Source organism: Sitophilus oryzae, unplaced genomic scaffold, assembly GCF_002938485.1.
Source record: "Sitophilus oryzae breed Bouriz unplaced genomic scaffold, Soryzae_2.0 scaffold_1241_pilon_pilon, whole genome shotgun sequence".
NCBI classification, from domain to species: Eukaryota; Metazoa; Arthropoda; class Insecta; order Coleoptera; family Curculionidae; genus Sitophilus; species Sitophilus oryzae.
The window spans coordinates 1292137-1308063 of record NW_022145884.1 but is presented as its reverse complement, the minus strand read 5'-3'; the positions used below and the strand labels follow the sequence as shown (position 1 = coordinate 1308063).

Sequence of the window (15927 nt, the reverse complement as noted above, 5' to 3'; positions counted from 1 at the left end):
TTCGACTCTCTTGGTATTACTAGTAAATAAATAAACAGTAGTATTATATTAGTTCATAAATAATTAAAAATTTGTACTTACTGATTTTTTAGTACTTCCTGGTATTACTTTCCAGCTGTTTTCCTTTTTAATTAGTCTGAGACTTTTGAATCACTCTGTATATAGTACAGAAATATTTAAGCGGTAGTAACGATGATAAAAAAATGATTTTTGCCTTTTAACAAAATCTTTATTAAAAAAACATTATTTTAAGTATAAATTTTTTAAAATTATTTAGCTCATTGTTAATATACACAAAAGTATGTTTTCCTAATATGTTTTTATAATTTCTCGCTTGTTTTAATTTTTAAATGGTTGTATTTGCCGGTTTTTGTTTTTAGGTTATTTATACAGTTTTTTACAGGATTAAAGTCATAACATTTTAAGACTGGGTTTAACTAAATTTTCAACTCTTTCGTTGTCTCTGAATGTATTATGTATAAAACTTTTACACTTAGCAAATTCCACCATGTACTGTTCGCAGATATGCTAGTTCGCTGCCTTAATATGCCCCGCAAGGCAACAAAGCTTGTCGCAAAAATAGAGGAACATACCAGCTGGATTATGCAGCTCGGCTGATTAGATATTGTTACGCTGAAAACGGCAGGAAACTTTTAAAAAGCTACTATTACTACGATTTCCTACCTTTACAAGGGCCCAAAAACAAAACAGTCGCTTCGTTCCCAAGCTACATTAATTGACTATATTTAATTTTGTTTTTTATTTTTTTTTGTTTCAGATTGGTTCTTTGTCATTTAGTGTTTTTTGTTCTATATCTTCAGTTGATATAACTATAAATCAATATTTTAGTTATATCAACTGAGGTTATTGAAAAGAAAACAATTTGACGAGTCATATATTAAGCATAGAGTTATTTCCTTCAAATTAGAGCATTTAAAGAAAAGCTTATTAAAAAAATAATTAATAATCTTTTTAGAATTAGGTGTTAGGTTAGGGACACATACAAAAATTTGGGAGTGGTACATAGAAAAATTTCCGTTTCATTATTGAAAATCTGTCATCTTAAACCAATTTATTTAATATAATATTCTAAATAGATGCTACTAATGCAATTGCTCGCTGACGAGTATTTGACACGCATCAGAAGATGGTTACGCAAAGCGTCTTCTTTCATGAGCTTTTCTGTGACTAAAAAACCCGATACGTGATGTTATCTGCCTACCGCACTCCGGACATAAAAATCTTACAAAAATCTTATTGCTTTGTTGCCTCTTTACTTTTTGTTTGTCGCTGTTAACTGAGTTTACAATTCTTCTCCATTGAGTTCTATTGTGAGCTGCTTCTTCCCATTCATTCTGCATTTTAGTCCCCTTTAAGTTTTCATGGAAAATATACTGGTATCTTTTGAGTCCACCCGGTTTCATCTTACTCTCTACAAGCTCACCATAAAGAAAATATTTTGGGTAGGCGGTTTGCTTGCATCCTGCATACGTGACGGGCCCATCCTAAGCGGGATTTAGTAGTCATGGGTTCAGCGCTCTCGCAGCTAGCTTTTTCTAGGACTGACACGTTTGAGATACGGTGGTACCATTCGATTCTTAACGGTTGTCTAAGGTGTCTCTGTTGTAACTTGTTTAACGCGTTCGTGAGCCGGCTGTACGGCACTTACGTTTTGCTTCCATATAAAATGTTGGGGTTTATTAATGCTTGGTATACTGCAAGTTTCGTCTTTGTGCTCAAGTCATAATTGTAGAAAACACTGTCTTTTAATTTCCAGAATGCTCTTGAGGCGCTGCTTATTCTGTGTTGAATTTCAGAGTCGATATTGACCTTCTCCGAAATCAAACTGCGGTAGTATTGAATTCCTCTACATATTCCAATAGTTCTTCTCCGATTTTTATAGCACTGTTATGATTACCGGGGGAGTGCACATAATTTTAGTTTTATCGATATTCAGCTTAAGGCCCAAAGCCTGGTATGCCCAGGTATAATATATGTTCAGCATTTCTTGTAATTGCTGTAACGTTTTTGCCGTAGGATCTAAGTAAATATTGCCTTTTAAGTCTGTCTGTATTTCTTACTATTCCAGTACTATATCGGGTGCGTCTCAAAAGTGGCTCACCCCCATAACTTTTTTATTTTTTTTTAGTTAAAAAAATGAGATTTGGTATGTTAGTATATAACATAAATTAGGACTGATTGACGTATTCAATTGTTTTCGGCTACTTGTTTCACCGTAAATGACTACAACTTTTGATTTTGAAATGGCACCCCCGGTATTTTTTTACTTTATTCAATAGAAAATAACACTCCGAATAGAATGACATATCATATGTCAACTTTTGACATTTTCGCATATGGTTTATTTGAAATTATAACTTGCGGTTCGGAACGCAAATTTGACTCGAAATACCAAATGTGTGGTATCAAACTATTCGTAAAAAAATGCTTGTCCCAAACATGGTAATGAGCCACCCTCGTTCCATTTGAAATAATTGAGATATGATTAAAAATACGATTTGAGCATTTTCTAACTGGCTAGGACAAGGCACTAAAAACATTAGACGATCAAATCTATATTTCCAAGACTCCTTGATTAAGAATTAGTGTTTTTAACATAGCCATGGCACTCTAGATTGAATTTTAAAATACGATTTTTTATTAAGGCAGAATGTCAAAAGTTGACATATGATATGTCATTCTATTAAGGATGCTATTTTCTATCGAATAAAGTAAGAACATACTGATGGTGTTAAAAATCAAACGTTTTAGTCATTTCCGGTGAAACAGGAAGTGACCAAAAACAATTGAATACATCAGTCAATCCGAATTTATGTCACATACTAACACACTAAATTCCGTTTTTTTTTTATCTGAAAAGATAAAAAAGTTATAGGGGTGAGCCACTTTTGAGACGCACTCGGGATAATTTATTTCAGATAAAACTAAAAACTATTTCTCTATTTTTTTGTCTAATTTTATATCGAGTTATTAGAAACATATAAATACTACACAGTGCAAGATTTTACCACATTAAACCTTATTAACCTAGATTATATTTATATCTAGTACATTTTAGACAAAGCGGAAACAATTTTACACCACTGCACGAAAGCGACTTTTACGCTCACACGATAGCAGCCTAAATACGCCCTCGACAAAATAAAGCTCACCGCAAAGAGAACAAAACTCGCCCAAGCATATTATTCAGCTCGGCTGATTAGATATTGTTGTGCAGAAAGAGCGCCAAACTTTTAAAAGCGCGCATCTCGTAATTGTACTAAAACCCGAAAACAAAACAAGCGCAAGGTCCGCTTGGTTTTGCTAACCTTGTTCGCTTATTTTCATATTTTGTTCTATTATGTCCTTTTATTAAGGGTTATATAGTTACTGCTAGTAAATTGGGGTTAATTTTTTTTTGGTCCATTAATTTGATGTAGTTATAAGTCAGAATTTAATTCCTATCTGGTTTATAATTCTTACCTGGTCAGGTTAGAGCAATTTTTCAGTTTTATACAGGGTGTCCCAGTATTCCGTGGACATAGAATTAGTAGGTGTTTTTGTTGGAATCAAAATAAGTTCATTGGACACAATTTACCTCTATACGAAAGTGCTTCGTTTGTCTGTTAGAGGACATCAAACTTACAAAAATAAACACATTTTTTCAGATATTTTTAGAACCGTTATTTCGATTTGAATGAAATTTTGTGTGTCTCTGTTTTGCTAAGTGCTTGAATATTTAAGTTTCACAAAAATTAAAAAAATATATGGCAAGGGTGAAAGCTAGCCCCACCCCAAATAAATTTTACTTTTATCTTTGTAAAAAAGGTATATCATATACAGTGGAATTATGTTGCATAAAATGGCACAAACATCAGTAGTTAAAAGTCAGAAATAAAAACCACCTCTGACGGCAGCTTTAATATTCTCTCAACAAAATAAAAATTATAATAAAAAGAACAAAACTCATCAAGCGTATTATTCAGCTTGGCTGATTAGATGTTGTTGTGTAGGAAGAGTGGTAAACTTTTAAAAGCCCGCATCCCGTAGTATTACTAAAGCCCGAAAACAAAATAAGTGCTATGTCCGCTCGGTTTTGTTTGTTTGGTTCTCTTATTTTGATATTTTATTCTGTTTTGTCTCTTTGTTATTACTATTGACTAACTAGTGTTAATTTCTTGCTGGTACATTTACTTGGTGTATGATTAATGTCGTATATTTGTATACCTCCGCGACGTACCTAGCTTATAAACACAAACTTCAATTTATTGTAAATGAATAATATGATATTTAGCAGAAAATATAGCAAGATAGATTTATATACAGGGTCTCATTGAAATGGTATAAAAAAATCGGTGGGTGATAGTACCCCTAAAAAGTATAGGGCGGAAAATGCATATTAAGGGAGTTAGGGGCACTGAAAGGGTAAATTTAAAAAACGGTTGTTTTAAAATTGTAGGCTTAAAGAACGAGATAAAATTTCGAAAAAAAATCCTCTGCCATAAATTTTGACCCTAAATCAAATGGTGATACTGAAAAATTATTTGGAAAAGCGGAAAGGGTAGTTTCTGCAAGGGTAGGGTGTTGTTTCGTGAATAAGTTTTTTGAGGTTATTTTTTTTTGCAACGTGGGTTATTTTTTGCAAACTAAGTACTTTTTCCTACAAAAAAGATACTCTTGTTGCACATCGCCCAGAGCGATGGTTTTCGAGAAAATTGAAGACAAAGAGTTTGCTCTGATGTGTTGCTAACTGGTTAATCAACATAAACTTATGAAAGTTATGGCGGTTCAAAAGTAACTAAGTAGTTATCAAATAATTAATTGAAAAATCAAAATTTCATGATTTTTAAAACATCTTATTGCTTTAAAAAACGAAATAATCCAGTTACGAAAATTCCTTATTAAAATAATGTATTCCTTAATTCATTCATAGTAAATGTTCAAAGTGACCACCATTCATTTCAATGTAGACATCTGATCTTCTTCTCCACGATCTGCGTACCCTGTGGAATATCCTTGTTGCTGTCCGAATTTGATTGGAACAATCAATAATGCATTGGCGTAGTTGCTCTTCAGTATTATTCGGCACTGAGAAAACCAAATTTATTTAAAATCAAAAAAGATTATTTTATTTTTAAAGTAATAAGATGTTTTAAAAATCATGAAATTTTGATTTTCCAATTAATTATTTAATAACTACTTGGTTACTTTGGAACCGCCATAACTTTCGTAAGTTTATATTGATTAACCAATTAGTAACCCGTCATAGCAAACCTTTTACCTTCAATTTTCTCAAAAACCATCGCTCTGGGCGATGTGCAACAAGAGTACCTTTTTTTTAGGAAAAAATATGTAGTTTTTAAAAAATGTCCCAAGTTGAAAAAAAAAATAACCTCAAAAAAGTTATTTACGAAACAACCCCCCACCCTAGCAAAAACTACCCTTTCCGCTTTTCTAAATAATTTTTCAGTATCACCATTTGATTTAGAGTCAAAATTTATGGCAGAGGATTTTTTTCGAAATTTTATCTCGTTCTTTAAGCCTACAATTTTAAAACAACCGTTTTTTAAATTCACCCTTTCAGTGCCCCTAACTCCCTTAATATACATTTTCCGCCCTATACTTATAGGAACTTTTTTTACTCTTTTTAGGAGTACTATCACTCCCCGATTTTTTTTCCCATTTCAATGACACCCTGTAGAGGGAAATATATAAGGAATAAAATGATATGTTGCAAAAGCATCTAATTTTACCCATTTTCTTATAAGAAAATTCTGTTTTGCAGTACGATAGACAGTAACTTGCTAATTCAAGAAAATCTGAAGAAAAATATACAGCTATAGATAGTAAACTAGATGTACCCTAACAAAATATAGCTTATAGCGAAAAGAACAAAATTCTCTAAAAGTTTAAGTTCTGTTTGATCAGGATAGAACAAGTTTTTAATTTTATATGTTTTAAGTTTAATAACTGTTAACTGTTTATACTTCGAATTTATTTATACAAATACTTTGTCAGAATATATGAGTATCGAGTTTTATAGAGCACTGTCTCGTTAGAGCTTCATCATCGTCATTTTCAGCTTATTCAACAATTTCCAATTATGGTGTAGTTTCCCTCGCATATCTCGATACTATCTTTGTAGCTGAATCCATCGTCGTCTATTGTCGGCTATACGTGCCTAAGTTATCCGTTCTAATTTCCTAACATCATGGTCCCATCTTAGGTTAGGTGATTTTCTAGGTCTCTTAATTCCTCGTGGGTACCATGCTGTCTGTAATTTTTGTGGTCCATCTATTGTCCGTCCTTCTTACTAGGTGTCCTGCTCATTGCCACTTGAGGGATTTGACTCTGTGGATGACATCATACTAAAGTATTACAGTTCTGTGAATGACATCTATTATCTGGGTCATATCCACTCTATTCTTTTACGTTTTTTTGTTATTCCCAGCATATTTTGTTTCATTGAGTGTTGTGCGACCTGTAGTTTCCTTTTAATGTCCATTTTAAGTGTCCAGGTTAGAGCATTTGTCACAATATTGAGAATCCCGACAGTTAAAGTTATAATGTATCCACAATTTTTTTTTAGATACTTTTAGTTTTAATTTTAGCACTGAACATGACAATGACTTGGAATGAATTGGAATATAATCTATATCTTATTAGAAATAAATGTTATATTTAGAATTAATAAAATACAAGTTGCAAAAATAACTAATTTTGAAAATTTTGATACATTGGTCTGTATAAGAAAAGAACTTGTATATCATATACAGTGGAATTATGTTACATGGAATGACAGAAACATCATAAGTTAAATGTCAGTAAAAACCTTCTCCGACAGCAGATAATAGCCTAAACATGCTTTCAAGAAAATAAAGATTACTGCGAATAGAATTTTTGCTTGCCAAGCATATTATTCAGCTCAGCTAATTAGATGCTGTGTAGAAAAAACAACAAACTCTTAAATGCTCGCATCCCTTAGTTTTACTAAAACACGAAAACTAAATATAATATTCGGTTTTGCTCCTTTGGTTCTGTTATTTTCATAATTTATTCTATTTCGTCTATTCGTTGTTAATGTCAGTTAACTAGAGTTAATATCTCCCGTCCGTTTACTTGATGTATGCTAGAAGTGTGTATGATTGTGCATCGCCTTAATTAGGTTATAAAATTCGTAGAGTTTTAATTTTTTGGGTTTTGGAAAACGTAGTCAGCTTCTATTTGGTAAAGTTAGGATATGATTTTAATATCCGATGTTTTTTCTTCTAGTGCTTTTTGGTGTTGGTGTGTGTGTTTAATACTAATTGTTTAATAATAATTACGAGTTTTTGGTTTAAATAAATAGTGTCCTGATATCTTAACCTTAAAAATGTTTACTAGCAGACCTTGCAGTCTAACAATGTTTTTTTTAGAACCTCTTTTAGTGCGAAGTGTACAAGATAGCTTAATAGCCAAACTTTATTAGGGTATTTTAAACGGAAAAGCGGTAGTAATGGGCATTTATGCCCTTTAAGTGAAGTTAAGAAGGTGAGTTTTGTTGATGTAAATAATAACTGTTTATATATTTATAATTAATTTATTTTTTTGTTTCCTAAAATATTTTGATTTTGATTGAAACAAAATATATAAAAGCGAGCAACGCTGTGCCGGTCAAGCTTAATCACGTGACTAAAGGTTTATTTGCTATGAATTTTAGAGAAGTATACCCCTTAAATTTTCTTTTTTTTATAAGCAAATTTTGTTTGAATGGATGTAAAGCCAGTGTTCTTTTGTAAATTTCATAAAAATAGTGACAATGCATGTTAATGTATCAACAAAGCTTGACTTTATTTTCATTCTTTACAAAAAGATATTTCTATACTTTTTAAATGAAAATTACTTAATAACATTATTTAATAAAGCGGTTTTGCTAATATACAACACTATTTAGAATATATGCTGTATATCAAAAGATGACATTTATAACTGTATTAGGCTGTAATTTTATTGCTAGTGAGTTATACTTTTTGTGTAATAATATTAGTAAGCGTAACCATACATATAAAACCCAAGGAACTTAATTAAATTATTAAAATCTGTGTTGTTTTTGAACATGCCGTAAAAACTTTTACGTTATGCCATAAAAGCCCTCTTGTACGTTTACGGATAGCGGTTTAAATGTGGCCCAGAAGTATATAAAGCTTGGCGCAAAAAAGAATAAAACTCATTAACCGAATTATTCAGCTCGGCTGATTAGATATTGTTATGTAGAGAGTAAGCGACAAAACTTTTAAAGCCCGCAGTTCGTAGTTTCACTCGAGCCCAAAGACAAGATAAATAAAATCGCTACATCCTCGGTTGCGTTAATTCACCGCATAGTTTTGTTTTCTCTTTTATTTTGTTTCTGTTATTTTTGTGTTTTATATTTTCTTTCATTTTTTTTAAAGAAGCGGTTGGTAAAATTTTCTGTGTTATATTTATAATAAATAATATTAATAATATTTTAATTATATTTTCTGCTTTTGCTTTTACTCTATTTTCCTCATTTCCTTATAACGTAATGTAACGTTTTTAGTTCGTTACATGTCTTTTTTATATATAATATATGATGTCTGGCCTATCATCACCGGATTCCCTCTCGTTCAGGCCGGATAGTTTATTTGACGCGTAATTTTTACGTTCCCTAGTCGCCAACCCTGTTATCATTCGACACAACCCTGTTACTATCCTCAGGAGGCGCTGTCAACATCGCTTCTGTCAACTCTCTCCGTGCTTAACCTCACTTTGTTTTGACGCTCTGTTGTATCCCAGCTTTTAGAAATGGTGATTATTTAAATCTTGCTGTATAATCTGAATCAGCTGCTATTTCGAGGCTACAGGTAAAGATAAGTTATTACCTTTTATAGATTCGATATTATTATTGAATATTTTTAGGGTAGAGTTACGGATGTCCCAACTTGTATTTGTGTTTTGCTGGCACGTTGGCGTCCCTTTCTTTTGTCCTCCAGAATGTCACATGGAAGAAAGGACATGTTGTTTATTATTTATTGAGCTCTCGGAAGTATTTCGAGGTAGGTTTATTTTGTTTATTAGACCTTGTTTGGTTTTAAACAAGAGTTTCATATTTTTAGGGTCCAAGGTACGGACTGTGTCCAAGGTACGGACTGTGTCCAAGGTACGGACTATTTCCAAGGCACGGGTAGTGTCTTATGTACAGACATTATCTTATGTACAGATGTCCTGTGGACGAGTGTCCCCAGTAAGAACGATTTTTTCTTACATCTAAGTGCCACAGCGTGGATGTAGCTTGAGTCCCATGCTGCTTCACTCCCATTTCTAAGCCTAGTCAGTAGCTACGGCTGTAAGGATTCATTGTGTCCTCAATCTGGCCCCTTTTGTTGTTTTGACCAACAGGATCGCCGACAGACAGTACAGAGATGCTAGACCACCTCACGCTGCTACTGTTTGAAGCAAGGTTACATAAAAGAACAGCTAAGTGTATATTTAAGTTCTAGTTTTACATTTAACATCTAAAACATTTTCAGTCTAAAACAATAACGTACATCTTAAGTAATATCGTACAGACTATGTTCAGTGGTTAGATTGTTAAGAACATTCCTGTCGATATAATCTTTAAAATATAATTTAGATCTTAGGTTTCATTGCATTACGTCTTGTAATGGTATTACTTTCATAGATATTATTGCACTATTTTAATAGATGGATAATCAAACATAGATTCTAGAATCTACAGGTTGTAACATCTTCGATTTAGCATCATATGGAATATATCAAATTAATTAAAGTAATGCTACATTTCATATTTTCTCTTAAACTTTACATGTCCTGTATTTTATCGTAGTTGTTTTCAATGATATTTAGTACGACTCTTACCACCACCTTCTTTGACATATAACCACTATATATTTACCTGCACTCTACAATGTCATGTATCAGCAAAGAACGTCATGAATAAATATAGTCATTAGTTTTAAGTAATATACAACTGTGTTTTCTTTCTCTGTACATGCCTGGCGCCCAATATCTATTTTTTTGTTTATTGTTCTTAATTAGTTTTCTTTCCAGTGAAATACCTTATCCACGACTGCTCTCCGATGAAAAGCTGCCGTTCGCAGTGGTAGTGGTTTAAAAAACGCTACAGTAATAAAGGGAAGAAAGCTTTGAGGCGGATTCATGTATTATCGTATTCGGTTGTATTTGTCTAATTAAACTAATTTCTTTTACTCTGACACTATATGTTTATTTTATAAAACAAACCCCAAATATCCATAGTTCATTTCCTAGCAACAACTATTATACTACTCAAAATAAGTATCGCATTTTGGAAAAAACTAATTATTACATACTTCTATATGAAGCATGTTTTTTTACTCATATCTTTTAGTGTAAAAATGTCTTCTTCAACATACACGAAAGGAAAGCTATTTAGAAAAAATACAGGAGGCCGTTTTGTTTATGTTTACAATAATTGTCTAATTTCTTCCATCATTGAAAGTTACAGATTATTTTGTGCATATCGGCAAACGACTTTCTGTTTATTATGTAATTTTGTAAATAGAACTAAAATTAGATATTTTTAAAAGATGAATTATACAAATATACGTTTTTCGAGACATTTGGCAGAAGGTAAAGTTAAAACCACTCTAACACTATCAAACGAGGGGTATAGTCAAGTTAGGATTGAACAAATTCTTAATGTCGATCAATTATCATTAGTAAAGTATTAAAACTCAACACGGAAACTCAAAGTTATGCAAGACGCCATGGCAAAGGTAGATCAAGAGCTATAATAGCAGCCCCAGACCGATTTATACAATTAGCAACTTTGAGAAATCGTACAACTAGAAACCTACAAAATGAAGTATTAAAAGCACACCAGCTTAGAATAATACAGATAGTAAGAAACAGGTTAATAGAACACCATTTGAGGCCAAGACTAAAAGCAACTGGGCCAAGTCTCACACGGGAACATCGAGTAGCCACATTAGCATTTGGAAGAGAACACCTGAATTGGACAGTTGCTGAATGGGGTAGAGTATCCTTTACTGACGAGCAAAGATTTACTTTATCAACGAATGATCGTCATGTAAGGGTATATAAGAAAACTGGAATCTGATTTGTTTAGCAAAATATTCGTCAGTTGGATGTCTTTGGCGGCGTTTGGAGGTTGTCTAGTCTGGGGAAGAATTAATAATTCTTTATCCAGGACCGGTACATTGCATGCTAAAATGTACATTATAGACATTCTTGAAGACCATGTAAATACTTTTGCGCCATTCATTCACACGGCAGGCATTGTTAGAAGGTTCTTGAAAGACGAGCCGTTAGTAGCAGAATTAGCCCACCACAGACTTTGGGCCAGTTGTCCTAAGCACATATAGAGGATTGGCGTTTTCGAACAATATGTACATAACTTAATTATGTGCATATTGTATGGGAAGGCGATGTCAATCAGTTGTATGAAATAGAGGGGGCAATACAGAGTAATAATTTTATTTTCAATCATTTTTTCACGGCTTTCTTAGTTCTTGTAACGACAAAATTATCTTTATTATTGTTAATTATCTTTATTATTATTAGTGCGTCTCAAAAGTGGCTCACCTCTATAACTTTTTATTTTTTCAGATAAACAAATGAGATTTGGTATATTAGTATATGACATAAATTAGGATTGATTGACTTATACAATCGTTTTTGGTCACTTCCTGTTTCACCGAAAATGACTACAACTTTTTATTTTTAAATGACACCCTCAGTATATTTTTACATTATTCGATAGAAAATGACACTGATATTTTCGCATATGGTTTATTTAAAATTGTAACATGCTGTTCATAACGACAATTTGACACGAAATACTAAATGAGTACATATGGAGCGGAAACTCTAACATTAACGAAAAGGTCAGCAGAAAATTTAAGAGTAGCCCAGAGAGCCATGGAGAGAGCCATGCTTGGAATAACTAAAAGAGACAAAATTCCTAATAACACTATCAGACAAAAAACCAAAATTAAAGACATAGTGGAACACGTAACTCGAATGAAATGGAGATGGGCAGGTCATGTGGCGAGAACATCTAAAGACAGGTGGACTAGAAGATTGTTAGAATGGCGACCTCGAGCAAATAAACGTAGCAGAGGCAGACCACCGACACGCTGGACCGATGATGTAAAGAGGATTGCTGGAAATTGGGTGATGACGGCCCAAAATCGAGAGACATGGAGAAATATGGAGGAGGCCTATGTTCAGCAGTGGACAACGATGGCTACATGATGATGACTAAATGAGTGGTATCAAATTATTTGTAAAAAAATGCTTTTTATAAATATGCTAATAAACCATCCCTGTTCCGTTTGAAAATATTGAGATATGATTAAAGATATGATTTGGACATCTTTTAACTTTAGTATTTTTAACACATCCATGGCACTCTAGATTGGACTGTAAAATACGATTTTTTAAGCAAAAATGTCAAAAGTTGTCATATGATGCGTCATTCTATTCAGAATGTCATTTTCTATCCAATAAAGTAAAAAAATACCGAGTGTTTTTTACTATTCAAAACAATGATCGCATATCTTTTAAAAAATGTAATAATATTAGATTATAGTTTTGAGTAGTTTATTATAGCATATTACATATTTTGGTAAATTTGAATTTACCAAACTATATTAGGTACCTGATATAGCACTAAACTAAATGTTTTAATTAATAAATTCAACACATTTATGGCTATAATTAAAAAAATCATAGTAATTAAAAGAATATACAGGGTGAGTTTCCTACGATGTTCTCTATGGGCATCTCGGAAACTACTGGAGATAGAGAGTCGGTTAAATGGGGAAAGAATTGCAGTTTTGTGGGGTCATAAATATGCGCCTTTCAGATTTTTGAAAAAGTTCATGGCTTACTAGATATTTCTAAAAAATCAAATTTTGGCTATTTTAAAAATTGTCCCTAATTCCATTATAATCTATTTTAGACAAAAAGTGTTCAGATAAAAGTTGTAGATAATCACATTCCTAATGAGTTTGAGTTCTCCGATTTTTTCTAAAGCCTGTCATTTTTGACTTATGACACAAACATATGTTTTTTTTAATGGAAACCATAGTTGGCCATGACTTCATAAAAAGCGCCATTTTTTAAGCTTTTCAGCGATATAAGCTATAATATGTTTCTTTCACAAAATTACTGAGTTATAGCCAATTTTTATCTTTCTTGACTAATTTCACTTAGCCATGGAAACAAGTTCAATCGTCGTTACTCTCAGAAATGTGAAATTGTCACATCCAATCATTGTAAATTAAATTAAACAAAAATTGTAAATAAAAATTCAATCTATAAATAATTGGTTCAACTTTTCTTGGCCATACAGTTTTGAGGATACGTTGACCGGTGAAAATTATTTACGTTTTTTTAGAGAACGGTTTTCAATGGTGTTCTAATTTCGTTATGATTTATTACTTATAAAAAGACAAAATATATTATTAAACGGCTCTTTATAATTTGCATTACACAAACTAAAACTTAAAAAAATAATATCACTATAAGTTATTTTAGAAAATTTTCAAAAAATCCGCAATTGTTTTGAGTACATAAATGCATCTTTTTAAAACTGAATTTCTAGCTATTCTCACAGAACGATCGGTCTTCGAGTGCCTCTCTCAATTCATAAGTTCTGTTGTAAACCTTGTTGTTAACCATACCGCATAAAAAAATCTAAAATGGATAGGTCAAGTGACCGAGGAGACCCATGCAATTGGTCCACCTCTTTCTATCCCTGAGTCTACATAATTATGATATAAATACTTTTTAATTAATTTCTTTCATTGTGTGTATGTGTGTGATGAGGGGGGGGGGGTTGGGATTGGTATGTCATAATGAAAGTCATATTGGAACCACTCTATTAATGCGCGAGTATTAATAAATTTAACTTTTCTAACATGTCTTGAAAACCTAAAAAACGTAAGTTCACCGGTCAACGGTCAACGTATCCTCGAAACTGTATGGCCAAGAAAAGTTGAACAAAAATTGATTCCTACACGATTTTCTTCATTTGAAAAACTCTTATTTACAATTTTTGTTTATTTTAATTTACAAAGATTGAATGTGACAATTTCATATTTCTGAAAGCAACGACGATTGAACTTGTTTCCATGGCTAACTAAGTGAAATTAGTCAAGAAAGATAAGAATTGGCTAAACTCAGTAATTTTGTGAAAGAAACATATTATAGCTTATATCGCTGAAAAGCTTAAAAAATGGCGCTTTTTATGAATTCATGGCCAACTATGGTTTCTATTTAAAAAAACATATATTTGTGTCATATGTCAAAAATGACAGGCTTTAGAAAAAATCGAAGAACACAATCTCATTAGGGATGTGATTATCTACAACTTTTATCTGAAAACTTTTTGTCTAAAATAGATTATAATGGAATTAGGGACAATTTTTAAAATAGCCAAAATTTGTTTTTTTTTCGAAATATCTAGTAAACCATGAACTTTTTCAAAAATCTGAATGGCGCATATTTATGACCCCATAAAACTGCAATTCTTTCCCCATTTAACTGACTCTCTATCTCCAGTAGTTTCCGAGATACCTATAGAGAACATGGTAGGAAACTCACCGTGTATATTTCCATTATTCGTAGAGAAAATTGGAAATTCGTAGAAAAATTAAGACATATTGTGAAATATCTACTTTTTTGCTTTCAGGAAGAAGAAACTAGTTCATTCACCGGCAGCATCCTGACCCTGACCGTTTCAGCTGAGGACGACGATAAGCTGCTGGTTTGCCGCGCCGATAATCCCCGTTTTCCCGGAGGATCCGCCCAGGATAGCAGGAGAATAAGCGTAGCGTGTAAGTTACTATGCAGGCCGAGAGCGATGCAGACTCATTACTAAGGCTTAAACCTGAGTGCCCCACAAATTAACGTTGACCAAGGGGCTATCTTTCGGGCACACGAGAAAATTATAGATAAACTAAAAATAACAGGGGAGAGTATAAAGGGGACAGTGTTATAAGTGAATAATAGTACTGATAATGAAATAGAGATGATGAATATCTACGTCGGAAAACTGCATAATGCATCTTCATTTGGTACATAGTTTGAAAATAGGTCTCAGTCGTTCGCTGTAATTACAGAATATTTGATGAAACGCCTTAATCAACTAAATTAATTAATTTACCCTGTTTATAAAGCCTTTTGTGAAATAATTTCGAATATTCATTTTCATTATTTAATTTAACTTATACAACGTTTCGGTCAGATGTATTACTAAATGTAAAGAACGCGTTCATTCTTCTCAAAGGGACCTGGTTTAAATTAAAAAAAGAGTATAAAAAAGACTCAAAGTTTCGGTCTCAACATTTATATTATAAGTTAAACAGTGACACGTTTTTGTTTCGCTCATACGAGCATCATCAGACAAATACAATAAAAGTCAATCCACACATACAAACACGTGTTACTATTTAACTTAATATAAACGTTGAGACCGAGACTTTGAGTTTTTTTATACTTCTTTTGAAAGATGTATTACTGATCATTTTAAAGTGTAAATTATACATGTAACATAAATCCTAAAACTACTGAGTTTGTATACTAGAGCTATTCGTTCACTTGAAAAAGAGCAGGTGCAGTCAAGTGCGAGGTTATCCGTTAAGGATGACAGATACTTTTGATAAGTGTTTGACAAATGGTGGAAATTTCCATGATACGTGATGTTATCTCCCTTCCGCACTATGGGTTTTCAAAAATTTCATTACGGTTTGGCCTCTTTACTTTTTGGTTGGCGTTGTTAACTGAGTTTACAATTCTTCTCCATTGAATTCTGTTGTGCGCTGATTCCGCATGCTTATCCCCTTTAGGTTTCATGGAAAATATCCTTGTATCTCTTGAGTTGTCCACCCGGGTTCCTCT

General features: G+C 32.6%; 1 protein-coding gene across 1 annotated transcript in view; it reads left to right on the top strand.

Moving 5' to 3' along the window:
- Nucleotides 1-15927, top strand: part of LOC115874192 (hemicentin-1) — a 418393-nt gene that overhangs the window by 214538 nt on the left and 187928 nt on the right. The window contains exon 7 of the mRNA XM_030889291.1: nucleotides 14720-14864. Coding sequence (XP_030745151.1) covers nucleotides 14720-14864 — 145 coding nt within the window. The remainder of the gene's footprint in view (nucleotides 1-14719; nucleotides 14865-15927) is intronic.